The 16,534-nt window shown below is 35.0% G+C and overlaps 2 protein-coding genes across 2 annotated transcripts; one reads left to right on the forward strand and one right to left on the reverse strand.

Moving 5' to 3' along the window:
• The first annotated feature begins 225 nt into the window (after window positions 1–225).
• LOC130653982 (lysosome membrane protein 2-like) lies at window positions 226–7,330 on the forward strand. The gene is made up of 14 exons (XM_057456481.1): window positions 226–414; window positions 531–691; window positions 1,378–1,522; window positions 2,358–2,618; window positions 2,704–2,807; window positions 3,104–3,153; window positions 3,237–3,306; window positions 3,633–3,811; window positions 4,724–4,842; window positions 5,078–5,151; window positions 5,372–5,429; window positions 5,791–5,961; window positions 6,055–6,081; window positions 6,407–7,330. Exons 1-14 carry the CDS (start codon window positions 265–267, stop codon window positions 6,413–6,415), a joined length of 1,578 nt encoding a protein of 525 aa, XP_057312464.1. The 5' UTR covers window positions 226–264; the 3' UTR covers window positions 6,416–7,330.
• On the reverse strand, window positions 6,555–16,027 carry LOC130653835 (transcription initiation factor TFIID subunit 3-like). The gene is made up of 9 exons (XM_057456338.1): window positions 15,815–16,027; window positions 14,543–14,815; window positions 13,214–14,439; window positions 12,954–13,075; window positions 12,690–12,876; window positions 12,220–12,431; window positions 11,553–11,721; window positions 8,842–9,909; window positions 6,555–8,515 (listed from the first exon to the last, which is right to left on the reverse strand). Exons 1-9 carry the CDS (start codon window positions 16,011–16,013, stop codon window positions 7,829–7,831), a joined length of 4,143 nt encoding a protein of 1,380 aa, XP_057312321.1. The 5' UTR covers window positions 16,014–16,027; the 3' UTR covers window positions 6,555–7,828.
• Between the last annotated feature and the right edge of the window lie 507 nt (window positions 16,028–16,534).

The raw sequence follows: 16,534 nt of genomic DNA on the forward strand, positions 1-16,534 counted from the left end.
AAAATTAAACTTGTCAACCTCGATTCAAATATGTCAGAATAATGTAGTCTCTGTTGTAACAAGGAACTTATAAAGCCAGAATAACCAAAACATTTGTGTGAAACAAAATATGCTTTTATCTACAAAACGTCTTTTACTTGAAGTAGAAGAAAAAATGGAATGAAGTAAAAAATGAAATAGAAAAATGCTGAACAACTCAAGGCATAACATTACTACGATGTAAAATGTTTCGTCAGATTGTAACTTCAACTTCTTTGAATTTAGATGGGTGAAAAAAAAGATGGGTGTTGTTGTGCTTGCTGTACACCCATGGTCACCGTTGGTGTGTTGATATTTCTTGGTGTAGTCATCGCATGTTTGGGAGCAGGTTCAATTCCTTTTTTTGAAGATCAATACAAAGAGAAAGTGAAGGAGGTGTGGCATATCTTAGTAACCCCTTCTCACCCTCGCCCCCCCCCCTCCCCCCCTCCCTCCCTCCCTCATGTTCGCATTTTCTTTACAAAGTTATCATGCTTTGTTGTTTTTTTTAGCAATTAGTACTATCAAAAGGTAACGAGGCTTATAAGAACTGGAAAAATCCTCCCTCGCCAGTTTACATGCAGTTTTTCATATTCAACTACACAAATTACGAAGATGTTGTGAATATTAATTCAAAACCGAACGTTACTCAACATGGACCATATTCATATAGGTAAGTGCGACTTATCAACCGGGTTGTATGGAAATCATTTCTCTCTTTGTATTTATATTTGTTTTGGTTGCTTTGTTTGTTTGTTTCTTAAGTATTTTTGTTTGTTTTTGTTTGTTTTTTCTTAAGGGTGCGTTGCTTCACAAAGCGCTTGACTTTATACACTGTAGAACTCTTTAGCCGAAAGTCCACTTTAATCTTTTAGCACGTCGTTTCAAGGCGCACGCATAGAAGTATTTAATATTGCGCAATATTTAAGAGCGCTTTTTCACGTGCTGATCGTTTTGAAAGTCGAAATCATTTTGAATCTTGAATCTTTTTTCAGAGCGCTGTGAGGCATTGCTGTGTATATTAACGTAAGTTCATGATTTCGGCCAATTAATTTGATTGAATTGCTGCCATTTTAAGTTTTCGCGCGAATTTCTGTTTCCAGTGGTCGATCGGACGCACAACCGCGCAGTGCTAAATACGTCGTGCTTGGCGATTAAAGTGGACTTTTGCTTTACAGTAGTCGATATTGCCGAATATTAAGAAACTCTTAGCTCGCATTTTTTTCTTTTCAGTAAACACTGCGCTGCTAGGACTACGACTGTGCAGAATTGAGCATGTTGTGCTACGCGCGATCGAAGTTGACTTAAAAAAAGTGATCCGTATTGTGTATAAGTTATTCTCAAGGACTTGTTTTTCAGGGAGATTCGTGACAACCATATCATTGATTATAACGTGAATAATATCACCTACCTTCAAAATTATTCCTACGTGTTTGATCCATATACATCATGTGTGGATTGTTCCGAAGAAGATTATTTTTTCACTCCGAACATACCTATCTTAGTAAGTTTAAAGCAGCGCCGTAATTTACTGAAGTTTAAAGCAACGCCGTAATTTACTGTATTTGTATAGTTTCATGGTGAACCATATACTTGTTTGTATTACACTTTTTTACAAGAATCGCCAACTTCAATTCACAATCACTAAACCTTCTATGCGATTTTTTTATAGGACAACAAAAGAACTTTGTTACTGTGCGTTTTGTTTAAGAAGAGATTTATAGTATGCATATCCGCTAATTCGAACACGGAAGGGATTGGAAAATATTTTCGAATAAACAAATGTTAGAATTAAGAAACAGTAAACAATATAGTTTAAAACGCAAGGGATCGTTACATTTTTTCGAAATAGCAGATGTTCGAAATAGCGGATGTTGGTATGTTGAATATACTGTGCGTGTCGTTAATAGTTTTGCAAAAAAACTTTTTAAAACTTAAATGGCCGAAGGCTGTTTTCCACTTTGAGAAAATTTTTTGCGGAATGAAATGGACAGGAACAGAAATGCTTTTGAGCATGCGTACTTCTAATGTTTCACCACGTGGGTGGAAAATGTTTATTTTCGTTGCGTTCTGTTCCAGGGAAAGTAGAATTAAGTTCATGTTTTTTTTTATGTTGTGCGTGGAAACAACAGGTAGAAAATTGTTAGTTGATCAGCTTATTTTATTTTGTGAGAATTGCGCAAAGTGAGTTTACTTTTAGTATTAAAAGGTGCGTAATAATATAAAGTGGAAATTGCCCGTTCCATTCTGCGAAAAATTTTCCTAAAGTAGAAAGCAGCCACTGATATGTTTTGTTATTTTTAAGGCATCTTCAGAACACTAATAATTCATTTTTTCAGACTATTGGTAAAAAACTTCACGACGCTAAAATCACAAGTAATTCAAGTTTAGCGGACATAGCAGGAATGGAATTTCTAAATTTATTTTTGGAGAAAACATTTAGTGATTCATGGACACTTTTTAAACATCTACCAGTGAAAAAATTACTATGGGGCTACACTGATCCCTTGCTAAATGATATTGTCAAATTGGAGGAGGTTATTGCCAAACTACCTTTTCACTTCGATTTACCAAAGATCAGTGCTTTCGTAGCTCTGCAGGTAACAAAATCAACATTCTCTTAAATTCTTGGTGGCGATACTTCTCTATGTCTGTTAATGAGGTGGTTAATGTCTTTCACTTTAGCATAATGGTACAGATGGAGCGATAAACACTGGGAATTTAACCATCGACACTGGAAAGCAAGATATCAATGATGTGCAAAAGATTACAAGATGGAAAGGAAAGAGGTACGATTATTTATTTTCACGCTGTACCCTAGCAAACAAAAAAATGACGCACAAAATTTTTGTTCCCTAAGAAAAGTTTTTGTCAGTTTGTCCACTTTTGCAAATTCTCGTTTACGTTTTTTTTTTTCAGTCTTGTTATCTATGTAAAAGGTAAAAAACACGTAAAACAACTTCGGACTAGTTTTTTATTGAGTGGCTATACGTGATTAGCGGACAGCATTTTCGCCGTTTTTTGGCCGACATTTTTTCGAATAATGTGTGCTTGCATGTACAACTAATTTTTTTTTCTTATGTAGGGAAGTTCCGTGCTGGTTGACGGATTATGGAAATATGATAAACGGAAGTGGTAGGTTCCAAGCATGCACTGTCTCGATATTTTTGTTTTTGTATCGTTTATTCAACAATAATATTATGCATTTTGTTTTATAGATGGTTCCCATACACGTCCATTTTTATCTCGCGATGACACTGTTTACGTTTTTACAACCGATCTATACAGGTAATAAATGCTTGATGCTAAATACAATCGCTCCGTCGTCAATCTTCGCAAATCACATCCTTTGTAAAGAATTATATTTTAAAGAGTGAAGTTGCTCGCTCATTGAAAGTGGCCGATTAAGCCTTTTTTTGAAATATTCTTTGTGTTTTTTTTGTGTGGTTTATTATTAGTTATTTATTATTATTAAGTTGATGATAATTTCAAAAACCTGTGATAAAAAAAATATTCAAATCTGCTAAACTATTTGACAACTTGTGCAATTGAGTTGTTACGCCCCATTTTATGGTTTAAACAACGTCTAGTGTTTTTTTTGTTGTTGTTGATAGGTCGTTATTCTTTAAATATGAGAAAGATCGGACGGTAAAAGACATACCTTTGTATCGCTTCTCCACAACACCAGAATTGTTCGCTAATCATTCAGTTAACCCAGATAACGGAGCTTTTTGTAACAAAGAGAAGTGTTGGGGTAGTGGCTTGCTTCCTGTTGGCCAGTGTCAAGTCGGAGGTAGAATACAAAATTTATGACGTTTTAGAAAATAATTAAAAATGCATGATCCGCACTTAAATTCCTTAAACAACCATAAATAAATTAGGATTCTCCTGAAATCTCGCAAATAATCTATTATTGAACTCAAAATTATTAATTCCTAAAAAAAATCCTGTGATTGTAAAAATTGATATCTGTGGCTGTGGCTGAGTGAAAATAAATTTGCTGAAAAAAACCTATTTTTGCGAATTTGGGTGCGCGAAAATAATTTTTTTACTGAGAATTAATGGAAGCTATACCTTCAGTTGGTTATTATTCCCAAGGACTTATTTTCGCGAGGTAAAAAAAGTATATTAAGAGAATATTTCGCGAATCAGTTAATTTCAGGTATTTCGCACAGGCTAATTTTCGCGAATAGGTCTCTTTAAAGTTATTCGCGGACCATTTTTTTATACAAAGGTACAAGAACATGGTTGAAGAACAAAAAAAAATTAAATCAATTAGTGGAATTAGCTATAGGTCCCAGAGATATTTGCGAAATGTTCAAAAGTGCTTTCATTAAGTAAGAAAGAGAAAGAAATAAAAAAAAATTTTTAAATTCGCAAAGATTAATTTTAAGTATAATTTTTGCGAATTGACATTGCCGTAAATTTTTGGTTAGACAAATTTTTGCGAATATAGGTCAAATTCGCGACATTTGCATAAATTAATCTTTGCGGAAATTAATTAACTTTAAATAATAATTTGGTCTACTGCAACACTAAATAATTAAGGGCACAAAAATTATCCCTGCGCGAAAAAGAAATTTTTAGGGGTGCAGTAAAATTAATTAAAAAAAGGTTACTACAAGTTGAATAAGGAGACAGATCCACAGAACGAAGCTGCGCGATTATGAGCAAAATATAAAAATATTTTTATAATTGTGTTTAGATCCTCCAGTCTTTGTGTCAGCGCCGCATTTTTATCAAGGCGATCCGTCTCTGGCTGCTGCTATTAATGGACTACATCCGGAGGAGAGTCTGCATGCGACACATTTAGATATTGAACCAGTGAGAAAATTTTGTAAAACAAATAGTATATTTATGGTTTTTATAAATATATATTTTACGTATCAAAATTTTTTCACAATTTCCTAATCACTAGCGTACTAATATTTTTTACATAAATCCAGATTACTAGCGTACTAATATTTCTTTTTACATATTTGCAGATCACTAGCGTACCAATGTATTTTCACATATTTCCAGATCACTTGTGTACGGATATAATTTTGCCTATTTCCAGATCACTGGCGTGACAATGGTGGCCCACAAAAGATTACAAATCAACATTCTTGTTCAAAAAACGGAATACATTAAGTATGTGCATGCGTGATTTTATGACCCCCATATTGTTTTTATATGATGTTTTGCTCTTCATTGTTCGTTGCGAATCAACCAACCTGGTCCCTAGTCTTTTTCGTTGAACAAAAGTCTCCCATGTAACATTTGGAGCGCTTTATAAGTTTTGAGGTGTTCTAAGCTAAATATTGATGGTGTTAAAGGTGTTGCTTATAAGAAATTATTTGCCTATGTATAGGTTAATGAACAAATTGCAATCAGAAGACAATTTTCTACCAGTACTGTGGATACATGAGGTACGCGTGTTTTGGTGTTTCTATTTATCGCGTTTATTTGAAGCTTCTTAAATCCATCAATATTATAATCTCAATTTGCTCCTGGGGAAGAAATCTTACAAGGACGTAAAAACACCCTATTATGTGATAAAATGCTTTACCGATAATAATTTTACCAGACGAAATTCATTTTCCAACAAATGCCCCCCTCCACCCCCCCCCCCCCCCCCCCCCCCCAAAAAAAAAAAAGAACAACGTTATTTTGTTAACTTGCCATTTTTGTTTATGTGACGTATTATTTGCGAGCTGACATTTATTGTCCCAAAAACTGTCTATGTACCGTGTAGTCGAAATCATAGGTGTTTTTTTTTCCTGCTTTTAGTCAGCTGAAATCGACCAAGCGTCCGCTGATAAGTTCAAAAAAGAAGTTTTACATCCAAGATATATTCTTAACGTTGTATCGTATTGTGTGATTGGTTTTGGTGCACTGGTAGTTCTCATAGCACTGATTGTAGGAGTTGTGCACAAGAGTCGTAAGAATACATATAGTGAGGTATGATAACGGTTTCTGATTTGTGCTTCGCGTTGTGTTGCTTCACCTAAATATCTGACTGTCATTTATTATTGCTTGACACTTTACGTTTAGTTGAATGATGATGATGATGTGCCGAAGGTATGAGGACACGTGGCTATCTTCAATAATATCTTGATTTTCATACAAGATGGTTACTACTTTTGAAAATTCTGCAAATGAAATAGAGTCGTAAAAAACTCGTAAAAAGCTGAAAAAAAAGAAAGTTTCATAGAAATTTTTTGTTTGTTTGTTTGTATGTTTTAATCGTTGCTTAGTCTCCAGGCTGTTCACTCTTTTTATTCTCATTAAAATACTTCGAAGCAGTTATCTTCTCAATAAAGACCATACAACTTCTGGAATTTGCTTTTTGGAAATGAGTTGCCATCTTGTAATTTAATCTAATTAATGATTTTTTTTTTCCTAGATTCTATAAACTCTGAACACCATTCACTTCTCCAAAAGTAATCACACCATTTCGAACGTAAACAAGAAATTTAAAGTCGATTTCGTTTTTATATAGTGACGTTTTGATATTTCGATGACATTCTGGTGTACTGCAAGGAAAGACAAGATTCTAGTTTCAAGCAGCAACTAGACTTCATAGCTATATATTTTCTATCTCTCCCTGAAAAAAAACATTTGATTTTTACTACACGTCTTTTTATCAGCAACCACTTTATAAGAAGCCTTACTATAATCTGCAAAACTTTTTTGTGGTTGCAGTTTTAAAACTACACTAGCGCACTGATTCTGTCGTTGTGTGGTTTCTTTTTGGTTCCAAAATAATGTTTTATATTCTTTTATGGGACGGCACATTTGGAAAGAGTAACTATTTAGTCAATGCATCAGGTAAAAATTGGACATCAACACCTCTTAATGGACACATCTTTGGTAGTTTTTTTGATGATTTTGTTAAATTTTAGCAAGTTTTCTATCATGTTTAAGGGAATTTGTTAGATAGTTATGGTTGTTTTTGAGCTCTTTTAAAATATGTTTCTACAAAGCAACTGGTACATTCAATCGGGCGATCAATCTTGAAATATTAAAAGCTCTGACTTCGGAGCTTTTAATAATTTCAAAATTTTAAGCTTATGCCTTAGATATGAAGACACAAAAATGCTGCTAACAATTATACGGAGAATCAAATAAAAGGGGTAGGTGGAAAGGGGGGTTATTCAGGCGACACTTGTCCTAGGTGGGAGATACACAGATTGCTGGTAATTTTTAAATTTTCCAAGTTGTTGCGTAAATTGCTATTTTTAATCATTATCAAATTGTTGTTATTTATACACACGAAATTTGTTATCTTTATAATTTTTTTACTTATTAAGATATTAGTTGTATTGCACGGTTTTTAATAAGCAATCGAGTTCCTAAGAGCCGAAATTGAGATTTCAGTCAGAAGCTCAAGCAAACTGCGTAGCAACAGACTAAGCTGAAAATTCAAAAATTTCAACCAAACAAAGTTTAAGCCGGATAATTTAACAAAACCTACAAAATAATTCTTTAGAAGAATAAACCTATTTCTGTTTTCTAAGAAATAATAACCACATAAATGTGCGAAAAGATTGGAATGCTGTGAAATTTGAATGCTTACGTTTCGCAACTTTTTAGCAAGTATAGGGCTGACATCCAAAGTTTTACCCTAAGCAACTAAGGCTGAGATGAAATACCGGATTGGTTATAATAAACCTGCACTCACAATAGCATGGTTCGAAAAAGAGAAAAATTTATAATGCAAAAAGTTCTTATCTATTTACGTTATACGATATATACGATGTGAAATTTCTTAAAAATACATGCGATTCTTTTGTGTGATTTTTCTCTTTTCTTTTTTTTTTTTCGGTTATGCTTCATCACTTACGAATTCACTTTTATGATCCATAAAGTCTTGTTTTTCTAAATTTAAATCATCCATCAGCTGTTGCGTCGACTCCATTTCTTTTGGATTATTAAGGAAATATTCGTGCGGCTGTTCGAACGGCGAATCCATGGCAGCGTCATCTAGTCCGTCTCCCTGGTACGGCGCATTTTGTCTCATGTCTCCTGAATTTCCAAGACTCACTGTGGGTGCATTAAATGCTTGCATGTCGGGCTGCCATGCTTGCGTATTTGGAGCAGCAGCTCTTGCTAAAAGTTGTTGATCTATGGTTTGTATCTGTGAAAGTAGAGGAAAGGTGCTGTCACCAGTACTGGGTTGAACGTGCGTTAGCGACGTAAAAGGTTGGTCCAGGGTTTCCGAACTATCTGTTGGAAACCCGTTGTTCCCTTCTGCTTCACTGGACGTGCCTTCACTTAAGTAAAATTCCACAACTTCTGCATCAGCATCTTTTTTTACTTCTACATTTTTTGTTTGGCTTTTATACCCATCTTTGGTAACTTTCACCATGTACGAGCCAGGTTCTAGGATCCTCCAGAAGTCGCCATCTTTTTGTGAGTGCGATACATGAGCTCGATTGTCGATATGTATTTTAGCACCCTCCAGTGGTTCTCCTTCTTTTTTGAAAACGGTTCCTTTTATACCTTTATGGATCTAAAGTAAAAAAAAGTTAATGTTTTTGAGACATGGGGTTCAATTGGATAGAGCAGTTTTAAAGACTTACGTAAAGATTGTACAGTTTTTATGGTGTTTTCTAAAAAAATGGTTCGACTCTTTGGACATACTGGTACAAGATCTTGTTAGAAATTATTATGAAACTTATTCGTACTAATTTTACTGCATGTTACCGCAACTGACTTAAAGTGCAACATCGCGCTTTACACAGCAAAAAAAGGCGTAATCTACGCGCAATGACTTTTCGCCAAATAAAGATTGATCAATCCGACATTTGGTAGAACTTTAACGATAAAATCAAATACCTGCTCTATAAATAAGACCAGAGCGTTTTTGTTTTCCAACCAATAACGAGGTAAATCTTCTTTTTTCGGAAACTTGTTGCAACCCAATTCCAGAGTAATTTCCATGCAATCACTGTGAATATAATTGAAGTCTTGCATACCCCCGGCAACATTATACCAGTGAGCACCATTAGTTATCCCGTCCTTAAAATGATCCGGTGGTACACCCTTGCATTCCCATGGAGGGTTATCTAAATGCATTGTTTGATGAGCTTTTGAGTAATTCAAAGCTAGACTTTTGAACACATCATCATCCGGGCAGGCAGTGTATTCGTTTTGACCGGATGGATTGTCATCAAAAGGATAGTTCGCTACTAACGATCCACCATGAATATTAGCTGATAATATGAACGGGTTGCTAAGTATCCAATTAATGGTGTGATTAACTTCCGGTTCCCGCTTGGCCCGGTCTTTTGGGAAAAATTGATCCGGAAAGTTTCGATTGAGATCTACGTTATTTGCGTTGTTTCTTCCTGTTAACCAGTCTGTACCGCCATCATTACTGGCTGCTTCATATCCATCTGGATTCATACTAGGCATAAAATGCATTCGAGTGTTATCAACTAACTTTGTTAATCGATCACTCTTTTTATATTGTCTGCAGAGTACGTCCATTAAATTCAGCAACAACTCTCTTCCGACAACCTCGTTGCCATGCATATTTGCAATGTATTTAAATTCCGGCTCACCTGCTTCGTGTCGCTCGGGCTGATCGCTAACAACCATAACCCAAAGTTCTCTTCCCTCTACTGACTTACCAATACTATATTTATGCGTAATATCTGGGTACTTTGCGTTTAATTCGTCTAAAAAGCTTGTCAATTCTTCGTAATTATGATGTTTGGCTGGCATACTTGAACCTAGTTCATCATTTGTGTCAATTGTGCTTCGTTGTGTGTACTTCGTCTTTGCATGCTTCAAGAAGTGTCTTGGAATAGCACCTACATTGATGATATAAATCACCAAGCACAACAATATAAAGATCTCCTTTCCTCCCGAACTTTTCAACGTCATGTTGTGTGAAGAGACTTACGCATTTAAAGTTAGAAAGATCGAGATCGCGATTTTTCTATGTTATACTGTCCTTTTTTTAAACGAAAAACACCGTTTTCAAATCTTAGCTTGCAAGCAGCAAAACACAATTTGAATCCCGCCAACTGCAGGTTACCCTTATTCATAAACAGTTTGAGAGGCGTCCGTGACGCTTTATATTTTATATAAAGCTGCATTTGCGCGTGATACTAAATTTTCATTGGTGCATTTTCTGCGGCCGCAATATCCCGCATCTTCTGTATAATTTGATACTGTAGTTCTCTTGAAGTGATTGGTCGAGATATAGCACGTGCTTAACTACGAAATCATGCGCAATTATGCCTATTTAGTATATAATTTAAAAATGGGAGCATGTTTTGAAAATGGTTTGTTTTGCCTGTTTCTTTGTTAGTTTTTTTAAATAGAAAACAGGAAATATGGCTTCAATCTAAGGTGTTTTTCTTTTTTTCCTTGCATGTTCAACATGAAATTATTATTTTTTTTTAATTCTATTCTTCCATTTAGTTTACTGTACATTACAAACTTTTGTGCCCAAGCACGAGATTCACAAAATTTCCACAACTAATTCTTTAAAAAATTCTTCCTAAAATATATTTTCCCCATGTTTCTTGTGTTTTTTCTAAGAAAAAAAAAACGGTAAAATTTCGGCTTAGCCATTACTCTATTTCGTTCCTTTTATTTAGCCATTCTAAGCCACCGTTCAACGTTTTTTTAATTGTTAGTACAAAAAAAAATAATATTAATAATGAGAGTGCAATTTTCGCGGAAACTTACTTTGGCGGCTTTTTTTCCCTGAAATTTCTCGGGATAAAAGGGAATTTATCTTCGCGGATTTAGTGTTACAGGAAATTTTGCGGGAACTTATTTTCACGGATTAGGCAAATCTGAAATTTTTTCGGGAATTTATTTTCGTGGCTGACAATTTTCAAATAAATATAAACTAAGAAAAAATGAATGAAAAAAAACAAACTATTTCGGTGAGTAAGTTTTTTTATATTGTATATAAATTGTAGGTACATCACCTTTGATTTAAGAGGGGTTGAAAATACCTTGTCTCGCAACAGCATCTATGCCAGGGACAGTAAAGAATGATAGTGTTGAACCAATATAAAGAAATTGTCAAACTTTTTTTTCTGATGCGTAAGCTCTGTCCGCAAATTAATTTTGATCTATTTAATAAACACTGGTTTCTAGGAATTATTGCAGAATTTTTTTTCGCGGAATAAAATTTTGCGGTTCAAGGCTTTTAGGGATCTTGCGTTTCACGCAATAAATCTATATTTCTAAATTTTTAAAAACACGCGAAATTTTCTTCTGGCGACTTTCTGACAAAGTCTGCGCAAAATAAATTAAATTTGCGCATTAAGTCCTCAATTTTAGGTCAGGCGAAACATAATGACTTTTCAGGATTTTCTTTTCTTAACCACTATCGCACTAGTTGAAGATTTTTCTTCTGTCAATGAAAAAAATTGCCCAACTTAGTAAATCCGTATTTTAAAATAACTTATCGGACAAAATTTTCGTCAGACAAAAATTTTCGTCAGACAAAATTATGTATTTTCTTATTTCTCATTAAAACTTCATCCGCTAATATACAGGTGAAAACAAAAACCACAAACCTTGTATATCCTTAGCAAACCTACAGAAACAGAAGCCGTTAAAAACGCACTATCTGTTGTAGAGATAGTTGAAAATCCGTTTAAAAGCATATAACTTCTGTCTGAAGTGAAAGGAATTGTTCTTTTAATGTTTGTGATTGTTTTTTTCTTGAAAATCCCACCCAAAAGTCTAAAAGTTTTTTCAAACGTTTTATACCTTAAGGAAAAAAGGATTTACTTTTGGTTAGCTCATGCTTGTGATTAAATTAAGTTTTATTGCTTGGATCTCGATACATTCAAATTCTGAAGGATGGAAGGCAATTATTAGGTTAAAAAAAGCATTCCAAGTCTGTGATATTTTGAGTCCTTGGCAAGAATTTAAATAAATTTTGTTGTGAAAGGACCAGTTGGTTGCCAATTCTATCAACAGTGTGTAACCTATATGAGTTTTCGAAATATTTAAGTAAAATTTGAGGATTTTTAAAATTTGCTTTTAGACAAATATATCCGTCGGACAAAATCTTTCGTCGGACAAAATATTCGTCGGAGTATCCAGTTTACGGGTACGTTCACACTAAGCGCTTTGTTTCTCCAGAAGTAAACAAGTTTGCTATGTTAACGGTTACACGAAATAATTTACATTTTTACAAGAAACATCTATTTACATCAGTAAATACAATTTATTTACGATTCCCTTTTCTTTTTCTTCTTTTTCTTCTTCGCAGGTGGAGCGTTGAGACATTTCGGACAAAACCACTTATCGTCATCTGCAGGCTCCACGGTGATGTTGACGCACGGCCAGTGGTACCAGAGATCGCACGAGTCACAACCTATCATCGGGCTGCCATCGTCGGGTAAGCCACAAGCAGGACAATAATATACCTCTCCACCAAGTGCAGACTGAAAATGATAAAAACATTGTAGAAGATTTTTTAATATTTTCTTTCTGTATTTCGTGATCCCTTATTAAATTGATACCGTAAAGGGGGTGTTTTTTGGAGTTTTCCTCATTCAAGAAATTTACGGGGCTATTTAACGCCCCATTTCCAATAAACGTCCTAAATATACTATTTTTCAGAAGGTTAATTGCATGATTAATGTTTGTTAATGTGATATAAGCTCAACGAGAGAAATTGCATCAAGTTTAAAACCACTTACTGAAGTATTTGTTAAAGTTTCCACGTATATACTACTAGTGGATTTTACCGATGAAATGGTCAGAGGAGGCTCCTTATGTTTTTCCTCCTTGTGTTTGCTCTTATGTTTTTTCGAGGATTTTGTGGGCAGCACATCCATCGGTTCAGGAGATGCACTGTATGTAGACGAAGGAGTAGCATCGAAAGACCTTAAAAGGATTGTTAAAAAAAGATAAATCAAGATAAAGTATAAGAAGAAATTTAACAGGAAGTAATAACTTCTTACAAATTTGAATTCGATTCAGATATGGTTGCACCGCCCAATTTAAATGTCAATTTTGGAATTGGCGTGACAGATTCTTTTTCTTCGCGCTTTTTTCTCTTTTCTTTTTTTTCTTTTCCCTCGTGCTAAATTGATAGACAAAACAAAAAAATATAAAAAAAATAAAAAAAGGCTGTTCTAATGTATGAAATAATTTGAAACGATATATTATGAAATAAAAATTTCAAATATTAATAGACAGAATAGATGGGAAAAGAAATCACCTTTCGATTTTTATCGTCTCGATCTGATTTTTTCTTCTTCTTTTTCTTTTTTTCTTCTCCACTGCGATGTGTTAATGTGGGTTCAAACTTCAAGCTCGGTTGAAGCTCGTCCTGTGAGACTGACAAAATGTCGATTTCATGTTCACTTTTTATTTCTGACGTGTCGGCATCCGGTGTTTCCACCTTCTTTTGAAACGTTAGCACAGGCATGTCCATCGGAACAGGACTTACCAACACCGAACTGGAGTTTTCATTGATCTCCTTGGTAAAAGACACATCACCACTTTTGTCTGGTGAAAGTAGGTCGGAGGTAAGCAAAGGCGGTGGAGAGTGTTCTAATTTAATAGACACCGGACTGACGTCACTTTTATTTGAAAATATAACGGTTCTAGAAGGCGTTGGGAGATCAACTTCTTCTTGTTTAATTTCAACAGAAGCTTCCTGCTTTGTGGCTGTGGGCGATAGTAAGATTTGTGGTGGGAGGGTAAGCGGTGGTGGGCTGTGCAGAAACTCTCGTTTCATTTCAATTTTACTCGATTCTTTACTAGGAGTAGCAACCTCGCCACTATTCTCTTCTTTAATGTTTAGAGATTGAGCAGAGCGGCTATCTGTTACTGTAGGAGGGGAGGCTACTTTAGCCGATGGTGGGATCACTGTGTTAGTTTTAATAAAGTCTGTGATACCCGCCACTGGAATTTTCGGTTTAGGAGATTTCGTTTTGTGCGAGCTACCAGCAGATTTTGGAGAAAGGATATTTGATTTGTGTTTTGAAGGAGGAGACTTTAAGTTATTACGATTTGTTTTGGGTGGCGATAAAATTGTTTTTTCTTCTTTTTTTACCTTTACTTTATCTTGCTGGTTCTTCTTTTTCTCTTTTTTCGTTTTACTTTTAGAATACGTATTCGCAATGTCCTTCGAAGGTGTTGTAATTGTGTATGCTGGCGATGAGAGAGATTCTATTTTCGATGTCGTATTAGTGAAACTAGCAATACCAGGCACAGCTGATTGGGTTGTTAAGGTGGGTGTGTACCCTTTTGGAGTAGTTACTTTTAATCCTGGACGCGTGAGCTCTGAATTCACAAGAGCATCTATGTTTAGGCTTTTTGGTTCCAAAGGGGAATAGGGTGGACTTTCCACACTATCAGTTCGAAGGGTTAATTCTTTTGGTCGATTAACTTTATTTTGAGTGCTTGTGCTGCTCTCCATGTCAGGTTTGTTTTCTTTGACTGAAATAAACCGAAAAAACTTAAGTGATTATAAAATTTTATCGTGCACGAAAAGTAGGTGTTTAACTTAATTTAAATTTAGTACAAAAACTATAAAGGTTACCCTCAACATTTTCCTCTTTGACAATTTCCATTTCACTTTCTATCTCCCTCTCCACTTGTTGATGTTCTTGCTTCATATCGACAGGGGGAGGAAATTGACCATCCTGTTCGTGTAACAAATGGTTTCCTGACTCATGACAGGGCACTTCCGGCAGTGAACTGCTGGGACAAACAGGCTCAACTTGATGCACGTAATCCTCGAGTTCGTGTAAATATATTCCCAACTGATCGAATGCAAGTGCAACATCATCCAAATTTGGTATTGTCCTGCTGTCTATATAGATTACATTACTATTATATTTAAAAGGAGTACTTAAAAAAATAGAGGGCCATACGTTTTGGGTGGCCCTTTTTTTAGACAAAATGAGGTATTCTTTTTCACCTTCTACTAATTCAATATGTTATCAGCAAAGGGAAAGGAAAGAAGTGATGCTTTGAAACGTTTTTGCTTTAAAACTGTGTGTACAACTATAATCACGAATTTTTACTAGAAGACATTGTATTTTTTTCTTACAGTGTAGTACATTTAATCTTAAAACACCGCAAAACAAGTAGAATGTACCTGCATCATTTCCCTTTTGTGATAAATAGGAAGTCAATTATATTGTAGAAGAACTACTTTGTTCATCACTAACATACTGCCTGGCAGTGAGCGGGACTCAATCCGCCGTCCCCAGAACTTGGAGCCGCAGACGAACCCACTACATTATGTGCGGCTATATGTTAGTGATGAACTCAGATAGTTTATCCGAGTGGTGTGTATACATAGGTGAATATTCACCTAATATTTACCTATGTAAGGAAGTAAATTGTTTCGAGAAGGGATTGAGTAGTGATAGGTTTCCCTAGGGGTTACCATGATTAAAATTTTGCAAAATAAATATCTTATTGTTGTTTGTGGTAATAAAAGAAAGGGATTGTTATTTTAATTATTGGCAACCAATTGTCCTCTCTGCCTCTTGGTCGCTTGAGTCTGGCTTGGATGGCAAACATTTTCGGAAGTACTATAAAAAATCCTTCCTGATAAAATCTCTTCCAATAAAGTAGTTTTTGTCACACACAGTTATTAAAGTTTAGTTAACATCAGCTATTTTTTAGCGTTTTACAGACTCTAAATAAATCCTGTACTTCATAATTTAAAAATCATGAGGCGTAGAACAAATACTGAGACCTATTTCTATTACTTGCTTATTATTTCTATTACTATTATCATTTTGACAACACACTAACAAATATAAAAAAGAGGTGTAATAAAGGAAGAATATAAACTTACAATTTTGGCTGTAATTTGCTGCTGTGGCAGAAAGCTGTTTCAGGTATCTTTCAAGAATGTCTGTCAGTATATCATGGGAGGAACGATGTACAGAGTGCCATCCTAGCGATTGGCATATTTGAGCAGCTGCTAATCCCAGTGAACAACGCAGATAATCTTTTTTGTTATTATTGCTCATTATATTTATATTTCTGTACATAATATTTAACCGTTTATAATTAATAATTCTATACTTTTAACATTTTGTTTCATTTTGTGAATTCCTTCTTAAATCCGGTCTCTCCCTTGGTACAAATAAGGATTTGGTATTTATGCTACTCTTTTATTATTTGCAATGGACAGACAGACTAATATAGTGATCAATTACAATGTGATGTTTGACAGTGTCACAACTTCCTCATCGTATTTGCAGCAAAGCTGCCATTTTCCCTGTTAACATTGTCTTGAAACAAATGCCTATAAGGCATGTGCAATTGGGGGGGGGGGGGGGGGGCTGTAATACATGGAATCACAGTCCCGATATTTACTTGTGCACGCATCTAAGTGATTATCTAATGCCCGATGCGTGCACAGAAATGGAGGTAAAAATGTAAACAAACTTAGCAGAAAAATTACCTTCATTTCTGCGCGCGCAGGAAAAACACGGCACTATATGATTAAGTGTATTGGTTGGCATTTGATCATAATAGAGCAAAAAATCAATGTAAATTGTTGGTGTGT

Source organism: Hydractinia symbiolongicarpus, chromosome 8 (assembly GCF_029227915.1).
Source record: "Hydractinia symbiolongicarpus strain clone_291-10 chromosome 8, HSymV2.1, whole genome shotgun sequence".
Lineage (NCBI taxonomy): Eukaryota > Metazoa > Cnidaria > Hydrozoa > Anthoathecata > Hydractiniidae > Hydractinia > Hydractinia symbiolongicarpus.